The sequence below is a fragment of the Bos mutus genome, chromosome 5 (assembly GCF_027580195.1).
Source record: "Bos mutus isolate GX-2022 chromosome 5, NWIPB_WYAK_1.1, whole genome shotgun sequence".
Lineage (NCBI taxonomy): Eukaryota > Metazoa > Chordata > Mammalia > Artiodactyla > Bovidae > Bos > Bos mutus.
The window spans coordinates 43,170,529-43,194,095 of NC_091621.1; the positions used below are offsets into that span (position 1 = coordinate 43,170,529).

Here is a 23,567-nt window from a genome sequence, read left to right on the forward strand (position 1 = left end):
TCTATCTATCAGATCTAGGCCCTTAAATCTATTTCTGACTTCCACTGTATAAGCATAAGGAATTTGACTTAGGTCATACCTGAATGGTTTAGTGGTTTTCCCTACTTTCTTCAATTTCAGTCTGAATTTGGCAATAAGGAGTTCATGATCTGAGCCACAGTCAGCTCCTGGTCTTGTTTTTGCTGACTATATAGAGCTTCTCCATCTTTTGCTACAAAGAATAGAATCAGTCTGATTTCGGTGTTGAGCATCTGGTGATGTCCACGTGTAGGGTCTTGTGTTGTTGGAAGAGGGTGTTTGCTATGACTGGTACCTTTCTGAGCACAGCTAAATGCTACTGAAGAAACTTAAAATACAGCTCAAAATAAGAAAATTCTATAATATATGACAACATGGATGAACCTGGAGGACATGAGACTTAGTGAATCACAGAAGAACAAAGAATCAAAATAGTCAAACTCGTAGAAGCAGAGAGTAGAATGGTGGTTGCCAGAGGCCGGGGGGTGGGGGAAACGGGGAATTGCTACTCAGGGGGTAAAAGTTTTAACTATACAAGATGAATGAGTTCTGAAGGTGCTGTGTAACAACATCATACCTGTAGTTTACAGTACCATATTATACACTTGATTTGTTAATGGATTACATCTCATGTTAAATATTCTTACTACAATTTTAAAAAATTATGACTTGGGAGCTAATACCATTTGAAAAGAAAAAATACAGTAAAATATCAGAACAAAGTATTTTTCCTCTGCTTATTTCCCTGCTTATTTTCTCTTCTCCATATCCCCCCTCATATTTTTTATTTTGTATTTGGGTATAGTTGATTAACAGTATTGTGGTAGTTTCAGGTGACAGTAGAGGACTTAGCCATACATATACAAGTATCCATTCTCCTCCAAACCTTTTTCCCATCCTGGCTGGCACACAACATTGAGCAGAGTTCCATGTGCTGTACAGCAGGTCCTTGTTGGTTACCCATTTTGAATGTAGCAGTGTGTACATGACCATCCCAAGCTCCCATCCTTTCCCCCAGTAGCTGTAAGTTCATTTTCTAAGTCTGTGAGAGTGTTTTGTAAATAAGTTTATTTGTTATCATTTCTTTATTGACTCCACATATAAGGGATGTCATATGGTATTTCTCCTTCTCTGTCTGACTTCAAAAGACACTCTCTAGGTCCATCCATGTTGTTGCAAATGGCAGTGGCATTATTTTATTCCTTTTATTGGCTGAGTAATATTCCATCATATATATGTACCACATCTTCTTTAGCTGTTCCTCTTCTGATGGACATTAGGTTGCTTCCATGTCTTGGCTATTGTAAACAGTGCTGCTATGAACATTGGGGTGCATGTATCCTTTTGAATCATGTTTTTCTCCAGATATATGCCCAGGAATAGGATTGCAGTCTTCCCCATATTCTTGATGAGAAACAGTAAATGTTGGGAGGACAGAATGTGGGGACAGGGCAGGGACTGGAAAGGGTTAAGTTCGGCGATGCCTCCGGTTGGAAGAGGGGCTAATAAGACTTGACTTGAAGCTATGTTTGCAGAGTAAGCACTCTAGTTTTGTTTTAATGACATGTTTATTGGGAGTAACTTATGGTAGGGAGACTAACGCTTCCCAAGCTATGTTTTCTGCAACTGTACAGGATTAGGGGATCATGTACACCCCACCGTATCCCCCATCTTCCCAGTTTGTGGAGTCTCTCCTTTTCACCTCCTTATATCTCCCATCACCTGTTGGCAATTGCATTGTCAAGATAATGTTCTGTTTTGTTTTGTTTTAGTCTGGATGCCTTTGTATTTTTTTTTTTTTTAACGTATTAAAGCTCTCTAACCCTTTACTGTAGATGGGTAGTATTACCTATCTCAAAGTGTTGTGGAAATGCTGTTAAGTGCTCAGAAAATGTTAGTTATTATTGTTACCGTGATAACCATCTTCCAAAACTTCCTTTTTTAGAAACTGATTCATCAGTACAGAAAGAACACAGAAACCAAACACCTGCTCCATCTGCAGCTACAACTTCCGCTCCTTCTAAGTATCATCGAAGTCGATCTGGGGGAGCCAGGGATGAACGATACCGATCAGGTGAGAGGGAACGGAAAATTACTGCTGGAACAGTTTCACCTACTGTAGTGTGAACTGTACATCCTGAGAGCTCCTGATATTTATTTTTTTCTCTTAAAGTGCCAACAGGTCTATATTAATTCATTCATCAGCCATTTGTTGAGTACTTGTTACATGCCAGATGTAGTAGGTACTCTTTATTAGCTGGGGTTATAGCCCCAAATAAAACATTTCTGCCCTCAAGGCCAGCAGGGGAGCCAGGCAAGTACAAAGGCAGTGTGAATAAATAAATAAGAAAGCAGAGGGCTGGGGTCTTATGAGATGGTACTAGGAAAGCTCAGTAGACTCTCTTGGAAGAGGCAGGTCTTTCTGTGTTTTTCAGGGCTGTTGATTAGTCTTTTGACTTATGGAGCTAGAACAGAAACTTAACAATGAAATTTCAGATTGGTAAACCCATAAAAAAGCAAAGAGGAATTGATGAGCCCCTTGATGAAAGTGAAAGCAAGTGAAAAAGCTGGCTTAAAACTCAACATTCAAAAAACGAAGATCATGGCAACTGGTCCCATCACTTCATGGTAAATAGATGGGGAAACAGTGAGAGACTTTATTTTGGGGGGCTCCAAAATCACTGCAGATGGTGACTGCAGCCATGAAATTAAAAGACTGCTCCTTGGAAGAAAAGCTATGACAAACCTAGACAGCATATTAAAAAGCAGAGACATTACTTTGCTGACAAAGATCCATCTAGTCAAAGCTATGATTTTTCAGTAGTCATGTATGGATGTGAGAGTTGGACTATAAAGAAAGCTGAGTGCTGAAGAAGTGATGGTTTTGAACTGTGGTGTTGGAGAAGATTCTTGAGATTCCCTTGGACTGCACAGAAACCAAACCAGTCAGTCCTAAAGGAAATCAGTCCTAAATATTCTTTGGAAGGACTGATGTTGAAGCTAAAACTCCAATACTTTGGCCCCCTGATGCGAAGAACTGACTCCTTAGAAAAGACCCTGAGGCTGGGAAAGATTGAAGGTGGGAGGAGAAGGGGTCTACAGAGGATGAGATAGTTGGATGATGTCACTGATTTGATGGACATGAGTTTGAGCAAGTTCCGGGACTTGGTGATGGACAGGGAAGCCTGGTGTGTGGCAGTCCATGGGGTTGCAGAGTTGGACATGACTGAGTGACTGAACTGAACTGATTTGACCCGAAACCCATAAACTTTATTTCTTCTCGCCCAGAAAATACCCATGGTAAAAGAAAAGGTGATGTGCTGTGGCTGGCTGTGGGGGCATACTCCAGCTACACCATGTCCAGCACTGACAAGCAGAAGTGAATCATAGACCTCAGGGCATGTGGCATAGTAAGCCGGTCCCACATCCATCTACTGTGCTCTGTGCTAGGATAGTCTCTGTAGCACAGTTACTGTTTTAAGAACAAGCAGAATTAAGCCAGAAGACTAACTGGAATGTTATTTTACTTTCTCCAGATTTTTTTTTCCCTCCGTTACCAACCAAGGCTACCTTATCCTTTTCTTGAATTGAAAAAACAGGGTGTGTATCACACCCTCACGAAAATGGCTTTAGAGGAGACGAGGAAAAGGACAGTTATTTTATGAGCTGATATTATTAGATATGTATTTTCACACACTGGAAGGAAGGAAGGAGTGAAAAGTGTTCGGTCAGAAAATAGAAATTACAGGCCACACAGAATTTTCCTTTGTACCTAACCTGGGGCTGATTGACAAGAGGCTTTCTCTTAGGCTAAGACATCTGAACCATGTCATGGCAGACAAAGTTAGGGAAATAACATCAGATAGTAAACCTGAAAATAGTTCATTAGGACTGAAACTTAGAAAGCAAGGACCCAGGAAGAGGTGGGAGATCAGGCTGGAAAGATAATCAGTGGGCAAATCTTGAGGAATCTTGAATACCACTGAAGAATTTTAGCAGAGCAGGAACACAGATTTGTAATTTGTTCTAGTAGCTTGGGCCAGCTGCACAGAGCTTAACACATGTTAAGAGTTAAATACATATTTTGGAGAAAGGAGGGTATAAAAGTAGTACTAGTTAGGGCATGGATCAGAGGGAGGTAAGGCTGGATTTGGAAAAGCTAATCAGGAGCTCCTGTTTGTCGCCAGGCCCCCAGCTGGGTTCCCCAGCACCCGGTGTTGCCTTTAGAGGCTGGGGCTCAGCTGCTGCAGTAGTGGGTTCTCACCAGCCTGAAAGGCTTTTAGCCACTACAGCACCCACCCCAGGCCTGCTGGGAAGTTTTTTGCTTGTTCTTACAGCATTTAACAAAAAGTTAGTAAGGAACCCCTAAGAGGATCCTCTATACTCTATGTCCAAGCTGATCACACGGAGAAAAAAGTCTTTAGTGAGCTCATTCAGTAGTGTCAAATTCTGACGTTCACCTTTGTTGTTTAGTCACTAAGTCACGTGCAACTCTTTTGAGACCCCTGGCTTGTGCCTGCCAGGCTTCTGTCCAGGGGATTTCTCAGGCAAGAGTACTGGAGTGGGTTGCCGTTTCTTTCTCCTGGGGATCTCCCGATCCAGAGATCAAACCTGTGTCTCCTGCATTGCAGGCGGATTCTTTACCACTGAGCCACTAAAACCCAAGTATCTTTTCCATCAGTTCTTTCAGACTTACCCCCAGTATCAGAAAGTGTAGTCTGAATCATACGCTGGTTAGCAGACTATGGAGACTCTTGGTTAGGTGCAGGGGTATTGAGGAGGGTTCAGTAGTTGGGTTTTGGATATTTGTGTCACTGGGACTTTAGCCGGGGGGAGTAGTACTGCGGAGGCCAGAGAGGAGGTAAAGTGGGGGACAAAGGTAATTTGAAAACCCTGAAGATAATGAAAGTTCTGCAATGCTGTTATGAGGAGGAACGTGAAAGAGGAGGTCTGCAAGCGTGAATTTTGGCTGAAAATGACATTTTTAAAAGTAGAAGGAAATGCCTAACTAAATAGCAGAGAAAAACTCAGCACACGCTGCAAATTCTGGCTTCCATGAGTAAGAAAATGAATTGAACTGAACAGTAGCTGCAAAAATAGAGCAAAGAAGTTGTAGAAATTTATCAGAGTTGAACTTCACGTCTTTGCTTCTCCATTCATAGGAAGGCTTATATTTACATGTCACATGCAAAATTAACTTCAGAATGGAGGGTATGTTTAGGAAAAATTATAAGCATTCAGATTAAAGTACACAGAAAGGGCTTGACATTGATTTCAGTGAATGTAGCTTGAAAATCCTCTCTTATTTGGTAGAGGCTTATTAGCACCTACAACATTTCAACCAGTCATAATTGAACTTAGTATTTCATGTTTCAGACATGGTGTAAAGAGCTTAAATTTATTCAGAGTTTAGATTTTCTGACCTGATTGTATTCTTTGTGCTTAGGCAAAAGGGTCTGACATTTCAAATACACTTACTTAGTACCTCCTTTTCCTGCCCATCAAAGCAGGATGCAGTTTTCTACACACACGTTTTGTGGTCCCAAGTGTAGAAAATACATAATTAATCTCCGAGATGGAAAGTGATTGGATGGTAAGTCATTGTGACAATTTCTTCAATGTTAATCTTTTCAGCAGTTAGCCACCTCAAACAAAACAACAAAAACAAAAAGGACTTTTAAAGAGTAGCTGTATCACCTTATTGAGCTCAAACATCAGTTCTGGAAAATGAAACCCAACTGTCCCATGCTCCTGGCAGAGATGTCCAAAGTCAGCCGCGTCTAGGGACTGAACTTCAGAAGTGATTTCTCTATCAAATGATCAAGATGAATTGTATGTTGGCTGAAGGAGTCAAATCCAGTTACAAGAGCTGCCTGTTCTTACCGATAAGAGACTTTGCTAATACAGTAACTGAACATCTCCTTTTTGACACAGGTGTAGGGGCCAGGGCTGATCATGTTAGAAAATAAGTGAGTGGTTTGATTTGTTCTGTGTTCTGATGCTGCAGATCCTTATGGCAGAGAAGAACATGCTCTATATTTATTAATTATCCAAATTAATTGTCCTGGACCTTCTAAAGCTTGACTAATGTGAATAAGTCCCTAGTTTTCGCAGTTTGCTCTCACATGTTTTATGTTTCATGCAGTAATACTTTTGGAAGTGTAGTATTTTTAATTAATAAGTGTGAGCATTTGAAGTGTTGTTGTTCTGTTGAGGAAGTGCTTTTTCTCAATATGCGCAATTAGTCATTCATTTTCCAAGACAGCTAAGAACCATGGTTTCATCTAATATGAGAAGGGCACTTTTCACATTTTAGCATACCTGAAATCAGGATTTTTTTTTTTAATCCTGAAGAATATCTTTTATATAAGATGGCATTGTAGATTCAGTAAAATATGTCTATCTTGATTCAACTAAATAAGTAAACCTTAGACACTAAAATAGTATAAAAGTATAAATGCCGTATAAAGCTACTTCAAATTACTGCTACTTTTAAGGAAGTAGCAGTATTAAGCTGCTTCCTTAAAAGTAGCAGTGCAAGAGTTTGGCACTATCTTTTAAACTTTAAATATTCATACACTTTTACCCAGAAATGCTACTTCTAGAAATTTGCACATACACATATACACAAAAATATCTATACAAAAATGTTTGTTATAGTATTGTTCATTATAAATACAGTGATAAGTTATAGTAGGTCCACACAGTAGAGGTCAATGAAAACTAGTTTAAAGATCCTATGAAGTCTCATAGGAAAATGAGGTAGATTTATTTGTGCAAATATGGAGAGATGTACAAAATACATTAAGTAATAAATGCAAGATAGTATGTAGCACATGATGCAAATTTATGAATATTAGTACTAATAATTATATATATTATGAAGTACACAGAAGTAGAAATTTGGAATAATGATATACCAAACTACTGGCTTCCCTTGTGGCTCAGCTGGTAAAGAATCCGCCTGCAATGCAGGAGACCTGGGTTCAATCCCTGGATTGGGAAGATCCCCTGGAGAAGGGAACGGCTACCCACTGTAGTATTCTAACCTGGAGAATTCCATGGACTGTATAGTCCATGGGGTCGTGAAGAGTTGGACATGACTGAGCAACTTTCACTTTCAACTGTTCCAGCTACTGAGGTGGGCTTATATCTGGGATGTGTATGTATATTCATTTTTTCCATTTTCGTTGTGGTAAAATATACATGTAACAAAATCTGTATTAATTTTAAACAAAAAGTAACAAAGATGGTTTTCTATTTTTTAAATTGTGGTATAACCAACATATGACATTAGTTTTAGGTATATAGCATAATGATTTGATATTAGTTTGTGTTGTGAAGTGATCATCCTAGTAGGTCTCATTAACATCTGTCACCTTTCAAAGTTAAAAAAACTGTTTTTTCTTGTTATAAGAGGACTTTCTAAAAAATTTATTTTTAATTGGAGGATAATTGCTTTACAATATTGTGTTGGTTTCTGCCATATAACAATGTGAATCAGCCATAAGTATACATATGTTTCCTCCCTCTTGAGCCTCCCACTCACCCTGAGAGGACTTTTAAGATCTACTCTCTCAACACCTTTCAGATGTGCAATACAGTACTATTAATTATAGTCATCATGCCATACATTCCATCCCATGGCTTATTTATTTTATAACTGGAAGTTTATAAAAGATAGGCTGTTTTTGATTTTGATTTTTGTTTTTTGAGAAATTCAGGCAAGGCTTTGTTTATTGGGACTTGTGCTGCAGATTGAGGGAGGAAAAACAATGTAAAAGATAGTTTTTAAAGTGATACCCATGGATAAAATATTTAAAGCCTTACGTCCATTGTTCTTCCTGATTTTTGCTCTAAGTGTGGATTCTTTTGACTCAATGCTGGGAGCTAAATGCAACACTAATTACCTCTGTCAACTTAATTGAGAACTAACTTTCTCTGTCCAAATATGTTCTCTGATACAGCGACTTTTGCCAAGGTGGCTGCCACTGGCACACCAGGACCATTTTATTTCTTTATTAATACACTTCCTCATACCAAGGAAGATAAATTCAGTTCAGTTCAGTTTAAGCAAGTATCTGTTGTAGACCTCCTACAAGTTGAGCACAGTTTCAGTGCTAGAGAAACACAGATGAAAACACAGGAAACCTTTGTATAAGGTATAGTCAACAGAGAAGAGGGGGTGACAGAGGAAGAGCCTGAATACCAGGCACTGTTGAGGGCAGGCTTTGTGGAGATGGCAAAGTCTGAGCCATTTTGAAGAATGAGTAGCTGTTTGCTATATAGATATTCTAAACTAAAAAAATATAATTGGTAAAAGCAGGGGAATGTGAAATGCAGAATTAAAATTTCACTGCTCCTCCCCACCAGCACATACAGTAGTGCCAAAATTAATGTGATATACTAATGTTCCAGAACTTACTAGTTGCTGCCTCTGCCGTAATTAAAAATGGCAAAGTGGTCAGTACCTTAGAAATTGGTAAAAATGGCATGGCTACTAATTGGTTTACAGATAACTCCTTGAACTGTACATCTCTACTTAAATGACTCAGTCCACCCACACATCTGCGTTTCAGTCTGTTCATATCTCTCTGTCCGTCTGCCTATCTATAGTAATGTCCTAGCAGGTAAGGGCACTCCAGTATTCTTGCCTGGAAAATCCCATGGACCGAGGAGCCTGGTAGGCTGCAGTCCATGGGGTCGCTAAGAGTCGGACATGACTGAGCGACTTCACTTTCACTTTTCACTTTCCTGCATTGGAGAAGGAAATGGCAACCCACTCCAGTGTTCTTGCCTGGAGAATCCCAGGGACGGGGGAGCCTGGTGGGCTGCCGTCTATGGGGTCGCACAGAGTCGGACACGACTGAAGCGACTTAGCGGCGGCAGCAGCAGGTAAGGGCACCGGGTGTTTGTCTGCCCCTGGTCCCTGAAGCCCAGCTGTGCCACTTTTGTGCCCTGTCTTAACTACTTTGTAACAACAAGCTAAGAATAGGAGCAACTACTTAAAATATGTAAAGTAGCATTTTCCACTTATCTTTTTGGGAAAGATGAAAAACGTGGCCCATTATTATCCGTAGATGTGGGGAAATGGACATTCTCCCATCTTGTTTTATAACTAATGAGATTGGACCTTTTGGAATATGCTTATTTTCCGTTTGTGGCTTCTTCTGTAAACCACTTGTCCATTGCCTAAACCTCCTTTTTTCTAAATTGAATTCTTTTTTTTTTTGTTGTTATATTTTTGTATGAGTTTTACTAGTCCTAGGAATACTGACATTTAAATTTACTAGAGGTAATAAACAAAAAAAAAAAAAAAGAAAAGACAGATCAATTAGAAGTATAGAATTAGAAAAGAAGAAGGAAAACTGTATTTGCAGTTGATATGATAATTCATTTAGAAAACCCAGGAGAAGTGATGGCAAAAGTAACTTAATGAAATAATTATATCAAGTAGTAAGTATGAAATTAGTGCAGAAATCAGTAGCCTTCATATTTGCTAATAATAACTAGTTGAAAGATGTAATGGTAGAGCAAACCTCATTTACAAAAGCAATAAAAGAAAATAAAACATATTTAGGAATAAACTTCAGGAATGTATAAAACCTTTACAATGGAAACTTTAGAACATCCTGAATGACACACAGTAGGCATGATAAATGGGAAGTCATCCCTGATTCTTAGATAGGATGATTCAATATCACAGATTTACTAGGACTCCAAAAATTATAATTTTAATCCAATCCCGGTAAAAACACTATCAAATTTATTTATGGAGCTAGAAAAAAATATTTTTGAAGTTCAATTTGAAAAGTAAACACATAATAGCTAGGAAACATTCAGAAAACCTACGAGAGTGACTAGATATGTTTTAATATCTAGCAACATACTCCAAAGACTGTAATTAAAACAGTGTGGTATGACACACAAATTGGCAGACAGACCACTGGAATTGAATAGCAAGTTCAGAAATAGACCGAAGTACATCTGGGGTTTAGTATATGATAAAGATAGCATCCCAGATCACTTGGGTGAGAAACTACTTTTTGATAAATTATGCTACAACAACTGGGAAAAAATTAAGTAAACCTATTACCTCACACCAGATACGAGCAAAAACTTCAAATGGATCAAAGATCTTTATGTAAAAAAGAAACCATATAAGTACCATGTAAGTAATAAAGAAAATACTAGTCAATTTTTTAATAATCTAAGCTTATGAAAAGCCTATGAGAAGACTTTCTAAGACTGAAAATCCAGATGTATTAGAAGACTACAGAAAAAAAAATTTTTATTGTGATAAAAACACATGAATGTACTCTTAGAATTTTAAAGTGTATATTATATTGTTAACTGTGTGCAGGTTGTTATACAACAGCTCTTTGGAACCTTCACATCTTGCATGACTGAAACTTTATATCCATTGATCAGTAATTCTGTTTCTTCTTGCCCCAGTCTCTGTCAACCACTATTTTTTGCTCTGTATATCTATGAATTTGAGTACTTTAGATACCTCTTAAAAGTGGTTTATATTAGGGGTTTTGTGTGTGTATGTGTGTGTGTGTGTGTGAGTGTGAGTGTAACTGGCTTATTTCACTTAGCATGTCAAAGTTTCCTTTTTCAAGGCTGAATAATATTCCAGCCTTAATACATAATGTAGTATGTATATACTACCTTTTTTTTATCCATTCATCCATTCGTGGACATTAAGTTGTTTCCACATTTTGGCTATTGTGAATAATGCTGCAGTGAACACAGATGTGTAAATATCATTTCAAGACTCTGCCTTCAGTTCTTTTGGATATACACCCAAAAGTGAGATTGTTGTGGAGAGTTCTAGTTTTAATTTTTTTGCTGAACCTCCATAGTGCTTTCCATAGCAGCAGTAGCATTTTACAGTCCTACCAACGGTGCATGCAGGTTCCACTTTCTCCACATCTCTGTCAACATTTGTGATTTTTTTTTTTTTTTTTAAGTGGCCATTTTGTCTTCTTGGAGAAATATCAGTTCAGTTCCCTTGCCCATTTAAAATTGAGTTCTTTGAGGTTTTATTGTGATTGAGTTGTAGAAGTTCTTTGTGTATTCTAGATAGTAACTCCTTACTCAGTGTATGATTTGCAAATATGTTCTCCCACTCCACGAGTTGCCTTTTCACTGTTGTTTCCTTTGTTGTGCCGAAGTTTTAAAGTTTGATATAGTCCTAGTTCTGTTTTCAGCTTTTGTTGCTTGTGCTGTTGGTGTCACATTCAAGAAATTATTGCATTCCAAGGTCATACAGTGTTTTCCCCTAAGAATTTTATAGTTTCAGGTCTTATGTCTAGATCTTTAATCCATTTTGATTAATTTTTGTGTATGGTGAAAGATAAGCATCCAGCTTCATTCTTTTTTACATACGGATATTCCAGTTTTTCCAGCACTGTTTGTTTCTATCAGGGCTGTCATTTCCCCAGTGTATAGTCTTAACATCTTTGCTGAAGACCATTTGGCCGTGTACACCAGAATAATTTCTGGGCTCTTTGTTCTGTTTCATTGCTCTATATGTATGTCTGCATGCCAGTGTCATAGTCTTGGTTACTATAACTTTGTAATATGTTTTGAAATCAGGAAGAGGAAAGCCTTTATCTTTGTTCTTCTTTCTCATGATTGTTTTGGCTCTTTGGGGTCCTTTGAGATTCCATATGCATTTAGGAATTTTGTTTTCTACTTCTTAAAAAGTGTCATTGAGATTTTGACAGAAATTCCATTAAATCTCTAGATTGCTTTGGGTAATATGGATGTTTTAACAATATTAAGTCTTTCAGTCCTTAATAGACTTAATGTTAATCATAAAATGTCTTTCTACTGATTTGTCTTCTTTTATTTCATTCATCAGTGTCTCATATTGTACAAATCTTTCACTCCTTGGTTATATTTATTCCTGAGTGTTTTGTTCTTTTTGATACTATTGTAAATTTTTACTTTTCAGATGTTTCATTGTTACTGTTCAGAAACACAACTGATTTTTGTATGTTGATTTTTCTATCTTGCAATTGCTGAATTTATTTGTTAGTTCTGACAGTCTGTGTGTGTGAGATCTTTAGGGTTTCCTATGTATAACGTCATGTCATCTGTAAACAAAAACAATTTTACTTCTTTTCCAACTTCAGTTCAGTTTAGTTCAGTCGCTCAGTCGTGTCTGACTCTTTGAGACCCCATAAACCGCAGCGTACCAGGCCTCCCTGTCTATCACCAACTCCCGGAGTTCACCCAAACCCATATCCATAGAGTCAGTGATGCCATCCAACCATCTCATCCTCTGTCGTCCCCTTCTCCTCCTGCCCTCAATCTTTCCCAGCATCAGGTGAGTCAGCTCTTTGCATCAGGTGGCCAAAGTATTGGAGTTTCAGCTTCAACATCAGTCCTCCAATTAACACCCAGGGCTGATATGCTTCAGAAAGGACTAGTTGGATCTCCTTGCTGTCCAAGGGGCTCAAGAGTCTTCTCCAACACCACAGTTCAAAAGCATCAATTCTTCGGCGCCCAGCTTTCTTTATAGTCCAACTCTCACATCCATACATGACCATTGGAAAAACCATAGCCTTGACTGGACAGTCCTTTGTTGGCAAAGTAATGTCTCTGCTTTTTAATATGCTGTCTATGTTGGTCATAACTTTCCCTCCGAGGAGTAAGTGTCTTTTAATTTCATGGCTGCAATCACTATCTGCAGTGATTTGGGAACACAGAAAAATAAAGTCTGACACTGTTTCCACATCTATTTCCCATGAAGTGATGGGACCAGATGCCATGTTCTTCGTTTTCTGAATGTTGAGCTTTAAGACAACTTTTTCACTCTCCTTTTTCACTTTCATCAAGAGGCTCTTTAGTTCTTCTTCGCTTTCTGCCACAAGGGTGGTGTCATCTGCATATCTGAGGTTATTGATATTTCTCCCGGCAATCTTGATTCCAGCTGTGCTTCTTCCAGCCCAGTGTTTCGCATGATGTACTCTGCATATAAATTAAATAAGCAGGGTGACAATATACAGCCTTGATGTACTCCTTTTCCTATTTGGAACCAGTCTGTTGTTCCATGTCCAGTTCTAACTGTTGCTTCCTGACTGGCATACAGGTTTCACAAGAGGCAGGTCAAGAGAGACCAGGTCAATACCAGACCTGGTATTCCCATCTCTTTCAGAATTTTCCACAGTTTATTGTGATCCACACAGTCAAAGGCTTTGGCATAGTCAATAAAGCAAAAGTAGATGTTTTTTTGGAACTCTCTTGCTTTTTTGATGATCCAGTGAATGTTGGCAATTTGATCTCTGATTTTCCAACTTGGATGCCTTTATTCTTTTTCTTGCCTAATTTCTCTGACTAGAATGTCCAGTACTGTGTTGAATAGATAGGTGAGTGTGAGCATCCTTGCCTTATTCCTGATGATAATGGGAAAAGCTTTTAGCTTTTCACTGTTGAATATGATGTTGACTGTGGGCTTTTCATGTTCGATAATTATCTTGAAGTACTTTCCTTCTGTTCCTGGTTTGTAGAGTGTTCTTATAAAAGAATGTTAATTTTGTCAAATGCTTTTTCTGTATCTATTGAGATGATCATATGATTTTTCTCCCCTGTTATATTAGAGTATTACATTTATTTTCATATGTTGAACCTTGCAACTTAGGTGGATAGTCTTTTTAATGCCATATCGTCCTTTTAATGTGCTGTTGAATTTGATTTGTTAGTATTTTGTTCAGGATTTTTACATTAATATTCATCTGGTCTGTAGTTAATATTGATTAACAACATTATTTTGGCCTGTAGTTTTCTTTTTTTATAATATCATTGCCTGGCTTTGGTATCAGGATAGGGTAGTCTTATCAAATGAGTTTGAGAGTGTTCCCTCTTGGTTTTTGGAAGACTTTGAGAAAATTGATGTTAATTCTTAAAAGTGCTTTATATAGGATTCTCCAGTGAAATGTGGGCTTTTCTTTCTTGGGAGATTTTTGATTACTGATTCAATCTTTCTGTTAGTAATTGGTCTGTTCTGGTTTTAATCTTGGTAGGTTATATGTTTCTTCTATGGCATCAGTTGAAAAATTTCCTCTTTCATTTCTGATTTTAGTAATTTGTATCTTCTCTCTTTTTTCTTTTTAAATTAAAAAAAAAATTTTTTTTTAACTTAGGAAATTTCGTTATTTGTTTTGGCTGCCCTGGGTCTTCATTGCTGCTAGTGAGCTTTCTTTAGTTGCACCAGGGGGTACTCGCTAGTTATGGTGTATGGGCTTCTCATTGTGGCAGCTTCTCTTGTTGTGGAGCATGGGCTTCGATAGTCGTGGAGCATGGACGCAGTTGCCCCGAGTATGCAGGATTTTCCTAGACCAGGGATCGAACCGGTGTTCCCTACATTGGCAGGCTGATTCTTAACCATTGGACCGCCAAGAATGTTCTCTTTTTCTTATTGTAGATAAAGTTGTGTCAACTTTGTTCATCTTTTCAAAAAAACAATTCTTGTTTTTGTTGTTTTTCTTCCCTCTGTTTTATTTCTGCACTGCTGTTCATTTGCTAAGTCACGTCCGCCTCTTTGTAACACCATGGACTGCAGCACGGCAGGCTTCCCTGTCCTTCAGTATCTCCCAGAGTTTGCTAAAACTCATGTCCATTGAGTTGATGATGCCATCCAACCATCTCATCTTCTGTCGTCCCCTTCTCCTCCTGCCTTCAATCTTTGCCTACATCAGGGTCTTTTCAAATGAGTCAGCTCTTTGCATCAGGTGGCCGAAATATTGGAGCTTCAGCTTCAGCATCAGTTCTTCCATTGAATATTTAGAACTGATTTCCTTTAAAATGGACTGGTTTGACCTACTTGTTATCCAAGGAACTTTCAGTCTTCTCCAGCACCACAGTTTGAAAGCATCAATTCTTCGGCACTCAGCCTTCTTTATGGTCCAGCTCTCACATCCATACATGACTACTGGAAAAACCATAGCTTTGACTGTATATATATATATGAACCTTTGTCGGCAAAGCGATGTTTCTGCTTTTGAATATACTGTCTTGGTTTGTCATAGCTTTTCTTCCAAGAAGCAAGCGTCTTTTAATTTCATGGCTGCAGTCACCATCTGCAGTGATTTTTCCTCTAATCCTTGTTAATTCCTTCTTTTGCTAACTTAGGTTTTATTTTGTTCTTTTTTTGAGTTCTTTCAGTTATGCATTTAGGTTGCTGACTTGAGATTTTCCATAAAATCTTTAAAAAAAAAAAACAAAAACTTTTGCATGGCAACAATCCACTGCAAACAATAGCAAAGGACAAACAACAAACTGAAAGAAAATATTTCTAACATTTCTCAGAGATAAAGGGCCAATATCTTTTATATCAGTTCAGTTCAGTTCAGTCGCTCAGTCGTGTCTGACTCTCTGTGACCCCATGAATCACAGCACGCCAGGCCTTACTGTCCATCACCAACTCCCGGAGTTCACTCAGACTCACGTCCATTGAGTCAGTGATGCCATCCAGCCATCTCATCCTCTGTCATCCCCTGCTTCTCCTGCCACCAATCCCTCCCAGCATCAGAGTCTTTTCCAATGAGTCAACTCTTTGGATGAGGTGGCCAAAGTATTGGAGTTTCAGCTTCAACATCAGTCCTTCCAAAGAACACCCAGGACTGATCTCCTTTAGAATGGACTTGTTGGATCTCCTTGTAGTCTAAGGGACTCTCAAGAGTCTTCTCCAACACCGCAGTTCAAAAGCATCAATTCTTTGGCACTCAGCTTTCTTCACAATCCAACTCTCACATCCATACATGACTACTGCATAAACCATAGCCTTGACTAGATGGACCTTTGTTGGCAAAGTAATGTCTCTGCTTTTGAATATACTATCTAGGTTGGTCATAACTTTGCTTCCAAGAAGTAAGCGTCTTTGAATTTCATGGCTGCAGTCACCATCTGTAGTGATTTTGGAGCCCAAAAAAATAAAGTCTGACACTGTTTCCACTGTTTCCCCATCTATTTGCCATGAAGTGATGGGACCGGATGCCATGATCTTCGTTTTCTGAATGTTGACCTTTAAGCCGACTTTTTCACTCTCCTCTTTCATGTTCATCAAGAGGCTTTTTAGTTCCTCTTCTCTTTCTGCCATAAGGGTGTGTCATCTGCATATCTGAGGTTATTGATCTTTCTCCCTGCAGTCTTGATTCCAGCTTGTGCTTCTTCCAGCCCAGCGTTTCTCATGATGTACTCTGCATAGAAGTTAAATAAGCAGGGTGACAATATACAGCCTTGACGTACTCTTTTTCCTATTTGGAATCAGTCTGTTGTTCCATGTCCAGTTCTAACTGTTGCTTCCTGACCTGCATATAGGTTTCTTAAGAGGCAGGTCAAGTGGTGTGGTATTCCTATCTCTTTCAGAATTTTCCCGTTTATCGTGATCCCCACAGTCAAAGGTTTTGTCATAGTCAATAAAGCAGAAATAGATGTTTTTCTGGAACTCTCTTGCTTTTTCGATGATCCAGTGGATGTTGGCAATTTGATCTTTGGTTCCTCTGCCTTTTCTAAAACCAGCTTGAACATCTGGAAGTTTACGGTTCATGTATTGGTGAAGCCTGGCTTGGAGAATTTTGAGCACTACTTTACTAGCGTGTGAGATAAGTGCAATTTTGAGGTAGTTTGAGCATTCTTTGACATTGCCTTTCTTTGGGATTGGAATGAAAACTGCCCTTTTCCAGTCCTGTGGCCACTGCTGGCATATTGAGTGCAGCACTTTCACAGCATCATCTTTTAGGATTTGAAATAGCTCAACTAGAATTCCATCACCTCCACTAGCTTTAAGAATTTTTAAAAATCAAGGGAAGATAAACTAAGACTCCCAGTGGAAAAATAGTGAAGTGCCGTGAACATTCACTTCACTTTCAATCAGATATTAAATGGCTCTAAAATCCTCTTCAAGATGTTTAATATCAGTAATGATTTTTTTTTGTGTGCAAATTTAAAGTATACTGAGGTGCCATTTCTCAGCCACTAAACTGGCAACAGTGAAAAGGTAGATAATATACTCTGAAGGCAAGTCAGTCGGGAAACAGGCTCTCTTATACATTGCTGATAGTACTGCAGTATGATAAAGCTCTTTCAGAAGGGAGGCAAGATGTAACAAAATTTAAACTGTGTTTGACTTTTGATTTAGGAGTCTCACTTGTAGGAATTTATGCTGAAGATATATTCTCATCAGCATAGAAATGTATTTGCACAAGGCTGTTTGTTGTATCAGTATTTGTAATTATAAAATATTGCCCACACATAGGATAGCAATTGAATAAAACTGTGGTATACAATGAAGTGCTATATACGCTACTTTAAAAAAAGAATGAAGAAAATCTCTAGTAGCTGACACAAAATGAATTCTAGGATATACTGTTAAGTGAAAAAAGCATAGTGCAAAAAAGTACTATTGTATGTTACCTTGTGTGTGTGAAAGGCAGGGATATGGAAAATATATGGTGGTTTTTTGCACAAAGAAATACAGGCAGGATAAATCAATAAGGAGATTGGTTACCTATAGTGAGTGAGTGGATTTGAGGTAGAAGTGGTTGTTGTGTAGTAGATACCTACCTAGCGTATGGGTTTTTCACACCCATCCATTCTCCAGTTATCTGCAGATAGCAACTCACTGTCCTGCAATTTAATTTATTTCTCATATTAACTACCTGCAGTTAGTAGAGAGCCCACAGGCTCATTTCCACAAGACTGTCCCTACCTTTGGGCTCCCTTGGTGGCTCAGATGGTAAAGCGTCTGCCTGCAATGTGGAAGACCTGAGTTTGTTCCCTGGGTTGGGAACATCCCCTGGAGAAGGAAGTGGCCAATCACAAGTACAGACCTTCCTTGACTTACAGTGGGGTTACATATCAATAAACCTATCATAAGCTGAAAATATTCAAAGTTGAAAGTGCATTTAATTGGACACCTGATGCACAGAGCTGACTCATTGGAAAAGACCTTGATCCTGGGAAAGACTGAGGGCGTGAGAAGAAGGGGGTGACAGAGATGAGATGTCAGATGGCATCATTGACACAATGGATATGAGTTTGAGCAAAATCTGAGAGATGGTGAAGGACAGGGAAGCCTGGCATGCTGCAGTTCATGAGGTTACAGAGAGTTGGACACAACTTAGTGACATACATACAACAACATACAACATACAAAAACATACAACATACAACAATCTACTGAATATCATAGCTTAGCCTTGTCTGCCTTAAATGTGCTCAGAACACTTACATTAGCCTACAGTTGGGCAAATGGAATGGCTGTATGTTTACAGAATGATTTTAAGTATATCAGCCATTTGTGATCGTGTGGCTGACTGGGAGCCATAGCTTGCTGCTACTGCCTAGCATCACAAGAGAGAATCATATCCAGGAAAAAATAATTGAAAATTCAAAGTACAGTTTCTATTAAGTGTGTATTGCTTTTATACTATTGTAAAGTAAAAAAAAAAAATCACTAGTTGAATTTATCACAAGTTGGAGACCATTTGTAGTGTTTCCACATTGCTTCCCTCTGGCCAGCTTGGCTATATGGGGTTGCTTAATTCAGCAGGTGGGATCTTAGTTCCTGGACTAGGGATCAAACCCATGCCTCCTCCCAAGTGCGGAGTCTAAACCACTGGACCACCAGGAAAGTCCTTGTTCAACTTAGCTAAAAATCAAAATTCCCACCACCCCCTCCTCAAGTTTGATTATTTGCTATAATGGCTCACTGAACTCAGGAAAATAATGTTACCGGTTTACTATAAAGGATAGAAATGATCAACCAGATGAAGAGGCTCATAGCGCAAGGTGCAGAAGAGTCCCAAACCCAAGAGCTCCTGTCCCTGTGAAGTTTAAGGTACATTACCCTGCTGGCACAAAGATGTGTTCACCAACTCAGGAAGCTCTCCAGATCCCTTACTTTAGAGGTTTTTTTTTTTTTTTTAAATGGAGACTCCATTACCTAGGCATGCTTGATTAAATAATTGGTCATTGGTGATTAGCTCAATCCCCAGTCCCTTTTCTCTCTCTAGAGGATGGAGGGTAGGGCTGAAAGTTCTAAGCCTCTAATCATGACTTAGTCTGTTCTAGGGTACTGCTGTTCATGTGACTCCACTTTAGGAGCTGCAGTTTCTTGATTCAGTTTAAACTTATAGCACCGCACCGCCCCCCGCCCCCAAATGACCTGATTAGCTCAGCTCTTACAAGAGACAGGCTTTCAAGGATCATTTGCATATGTAGATTGGGCCAGATCCTTGAGAAGAGGAAATTTCTCTGAACCTGGAAGCCACCTCAGGTCCTATCTGCCTCAGAAGGATTGGATAAGAGTGTTTTTTTTTTTTTTTTTTTTTAATTTTACAATATTGTATTGGTTTTGCCATATATTGAAATGAATCCGCCACAGGTTTACATGTGTTCCCCATCCTGAACCCTCCTCCCTCCTCCCTCTCCATACCATCCCTCTGGGTTGTCCCAGTGTACCGGCCCCAAGCATCCAGTATCATGCATCGAACCTGGACTGGTGACTTGTTTCATATATGATATTATACATGTTTCAATGCCATTCTCCCAAATCATCCCATCCTCTCCTTCTCCCACAGAGTCCAAAAGACTGTTCTATACATCAGTGTCTCTTTTGCTGTCTCGTATACAGGGTTATTGTTACCATCTTTCTAAATTCCATATATATGCGTTAGTATACTGTACTGGTGTTTTTCTTTCTGGCTTACTTCACTCTGTATAATAGGCTCCAGTTTCATCCACCTCATTAGAACTGATTCAAATGTATTCTTTTTAATGGCTGAGTAATACTCCATTGTGTATATGTACCACAGCTTTTTTTTTTTTTTTTAACTTTACAGTATTGTATTGGTTTTGCCAAATAGTGAAATGAATCTGCTACAGGTATACATGTGTTCCCCATCCTGAACCCTCCTCCCTCCTCCCTCTCCATACCATCCCTCTGGGTCGTCCCAGTGCACCAGTCCCAAGCATCCAGTATCGTGCATCGAACCTGGACTGGCGACTCATTTCATACATGATATTATACATGTTTCAATGCCAGTCTCTCAAATCTTCCCACCCTCTCCCTCTCCCACAGAGTCCATAAGACTGTTCTATACATCAGTGTCTCTTTTGCTGTCTCGTATACAGGGTTATTGTTACCATCTTTCTAAATTCCATATATATGTGTTAGTATACTGTATTGGTGTTTTTCTTTCTGGCTTACTTCACTCTGTATAATAGGCTCCAGTTTCATCCACCTCATTAGAACTGATTCAAATGTATTCTTTTTAATGGCTGAGTAATACTCCATTGTGTATATGTACCACAGCTTTCTTATCCATTCATCTGCTGATGGGCATCTAGGTTGCTTCCATGTCCTGGCTATTATAAACAGTGCTGCAATGAACATTGAGGTACACGTGTCTCTTTCCCTTCTGGTTTCCTCAGTGTGTATGCCCAGCAGTGGGATTGCTGGATCATAAGGCAGTTCTGTTTCCAGTTTTTTAAGGACTCTCCACACTGTTCTCCATAGTGGCTGTACTAGTTTGCATTCCCACCAACAGTGTAAGAGGGTTCCCTTTTCTCCACACCCTCTCCAGCATTTATTGCTTGTAGACTTTTGGATCGCAGCCATTCTGACTGGTGTGAAATGGTACCTCATAGTGGTTTTGATTTACATTTCTCTGATGAGTGATGTTGAGCATCTTTTCATGTGTTTGTTAGCCATCTGTATGTCTTCTTTGGAGAAATGTCTGTTTAGTTCTTTGGCCCATTTTTTGATTGGGTCATTTATTTTTCTGGAAATGAGCTGTAGGTGTTGCTTGTATATTTTTGAGATTAGTTGTTTGTCAGTTGCTTCATTTGCTATTATTTTCTCCCATTCTGAAGGCTGTCTTTTCACCTTGCTTATAGTTTCCTTTGTTGTGCAGAAGCTTTTAAGTTTAATTAGGTCCCATTTGTTTATTTTTGCTTTTATTTCCAGTATTCTGGGAGGTGGGTCATAGAGGATCCTGCCATGATGGATGTCAGAGAGTGTTTTGCCTATGTTCTCCTCTAGGAGTTTTATAGTTTCTGGTCTTACGTTGAGATCTTTAATCCATTTTGAGTTTATTTTTGTGTATGGTGTTAGAAAGTGTTGTAGTTTCATTCTTTTACAAGTGGTTGACCAGTTTTCCCAGCACCACTTGTTAAAGAGATTGTCTTTAATCCATTGTATATTCTTGCCTCTTTTGTCAAAGATAAGGTGTCCATATGTGCGTGGATTTATCTCTGGGCTTTCTATTTTGTTCCATTGATCTATATTTCTGTCTTTGTGCCAGTACCATACTGTCTTGATAACTGTGGCTTTGTAGTAGAGCCTGAAGTCAGGCAGGTTGATTCCTCCAGTTCCATTCTTCTTTCTCAAGATAGCTTTGGCTATTTGAGGTTTTTTGTATTTCCATACAAATTGTGAAATTATTTGTTCTAGCTCTGTGAAGAATACCGTTGGTAGCTTGATAGGGATTGCATTGAATCTATAAATTGCTTTGGGTAGTATACTCATTTTCACTATATTGATTCTTCCAATCCATGAACATGGTATATTTCTCGATCTATTAGTGTCCTCTTTGATTTCTTTCACCAGTGTTTTATAGTTTTCTATATATAGGTCTTTAGTTTCTTTAGGTAGATATATTCCTAAGTATTTTATTCTTTTCATTGCAATGGTGAATGGAATTGTTTCCTTAATTTCTCTTTCTGTTTTCTCATTATTAATGTATAGGAATGCAAGGGATTTCTGTGTGTTGATTTTATATCCTGCAACTTTACTATAATCATTGATTAGTTCTAGTAATTTTCTGGTGGAGTCTTTAGGGTTTTCTATGTAGAGGATCATGTCATCTGCAAATAGTGAGAGTTTTACTTCTTCTTTTCCAATTTGGATTCCTTTTATTTCTTTTTCTGCTCTGATTGCTGTAGCCAAAACTTCCAAAACTATGTTGAATAGTACTGGTGAAAGTGGGCACCCTTGTCTTGTTCCTGACTTTAGAGGAAATGCTTTCAATTTTTCACCATTGAGGCTAATGTTTGCTGTGGGTTTGTCATATATAGCTTTTATTATGTTGAGGTATGTTCCTTCTATTCCTGCTTTCTGGAGAGTCTTTATCATAAATGGATGTTGAATTTTGTCAAAGGCTTTCTCTGCATCTATTGAGATAATCATATGGTTTTTATTTTTCAATTTGTTAATGTGGTGTATTACATTGATTGATTTGCAGATATTGAAGAATCCTTGCATCCCTGGGATAAAGCCCACTTGGTCATGGTGTATGATCTTTTTAATGTGTTATTGGATTCTGATTGCTAGAATTTTGTTAAGGATTTTTGCATCTGTGTTCATCAATGATATGGGCCTGTAGTTTTCTTTTTTTTGGCATCTTTGTCAGGTTTTGGTATTAAAAATCAAAGCACAGGGACTTCCCCGGTGGTCCAGTGGCTAAGACTTCGAACTCCCTATGCAGGGAGTGGGGCTCGATCCCTGGTCAGGGAACTAGATTCCACATGCCACAACTAAGAGTTCACATGCCAGAGGATCCCACATGCCTCAGCTGAGACCCGATGTAGCCAAATAAATAAAAATATATTTTTAAAAAAAATCAAAGCCCAGTCCAAAATACTGTGTATTATATGATCCTATTTTGTAGCAGTATAGATTGAGTTTTGGCATGGGAGTGGAGAATCAAGAGTTTTCTCTGGATATGTTAATTTTGTGATTGTTATTAGACATTCAAGTGAAGAGCTGTGTTCTTTTGTGGGCAGAGTGGCAAACAAGTACCCCTGGCCCTTGTATTTTCTACATCAGAATCAGCCCTTCTCTCCTGTGGTATAGAATTGAAGAGTGTCAATTCCTTTCTGGCAGTTAAGCAAATCCTGAGCTTGAACAGAGAGTGTCCTTTGGGTACCTGCATCACACGCATTCCGTTCAGAGGTGGGGTTCCCAGCTGGCCCCGAAGCACGTTAGATTCTTCTTCTCACTCCACACCCAGCCCCCTATCCATCAGCGTCTTCTCTGCTGTCTTAAACGGTCTTCTCATCGTTCTGGGCTTCATTTTCCTCTCATGTAAATTATCCTTGACTACTTCTTTGGTCTGTTTTTCCTATTTGCTGTAACACAAATGATAAATAAAAGTCACCTAAATATCCCCTTTTAACAGCAGAGGCAGTGATAGTTCAGCTCAAAGAAGTAAACCCTTTGAGAGCCAGGAGCTAATAAATGCAAATTTTTAATCTTTCAGATATCCACACAGAAGCAGTTCAAGCTGCACTGGCAAAGCATAAAGAACAGAAAATGGCTTTGCCCATGCCAACCAAAAGGCGGTCCACATTTGTCCAGTCTCCTGCGGATGCCTGCACACCACCTGGTAGGTTTATCAGAAGCTTTCTCTCTGACAGTGACTACTTTGATGTTCCTTGAGTTCTGCTTTTTCTTTTCTGAGGTAGGAGCTAGAACTCTCTCCTCATCATCAGAAATGTATGAGTACACCCTGAAGGTGACAGGTTTTCATTAT

The 23,567-nt window shown here is 38.8% G+C and overlaps 1 protein-coding gene across 3 annotated transcripts in view; it reads left to right on the top strand.

The window, feature by feature from the left end:
• DIP2B (disco interacting protein 2 homolog B) overlaps positions 1 to 23,567 on the top strand; it is a 230,968-nt gene that overhangs the window by 130,936 nt on the left and 76,465 nt on the right. For all 3 annotated transcript variants that reach the window (XM_070370766.1, XM_070370768.1, XM_070370769.1), the window contains exons 3-4: positions 1,964 to 2,092; positions 23,295 to 23,420. In XM_070370766.1, coding sequence (XP_070226867.1) covers positions 1,964 to 2,092; positions 23,295 to 23,420 — 255 coding nt within the window. The remainder of the gene's footprint in view (positions 1 to 1,963; positions 2,093 to 23,294; positions 23,421 to 23,567) is intronic.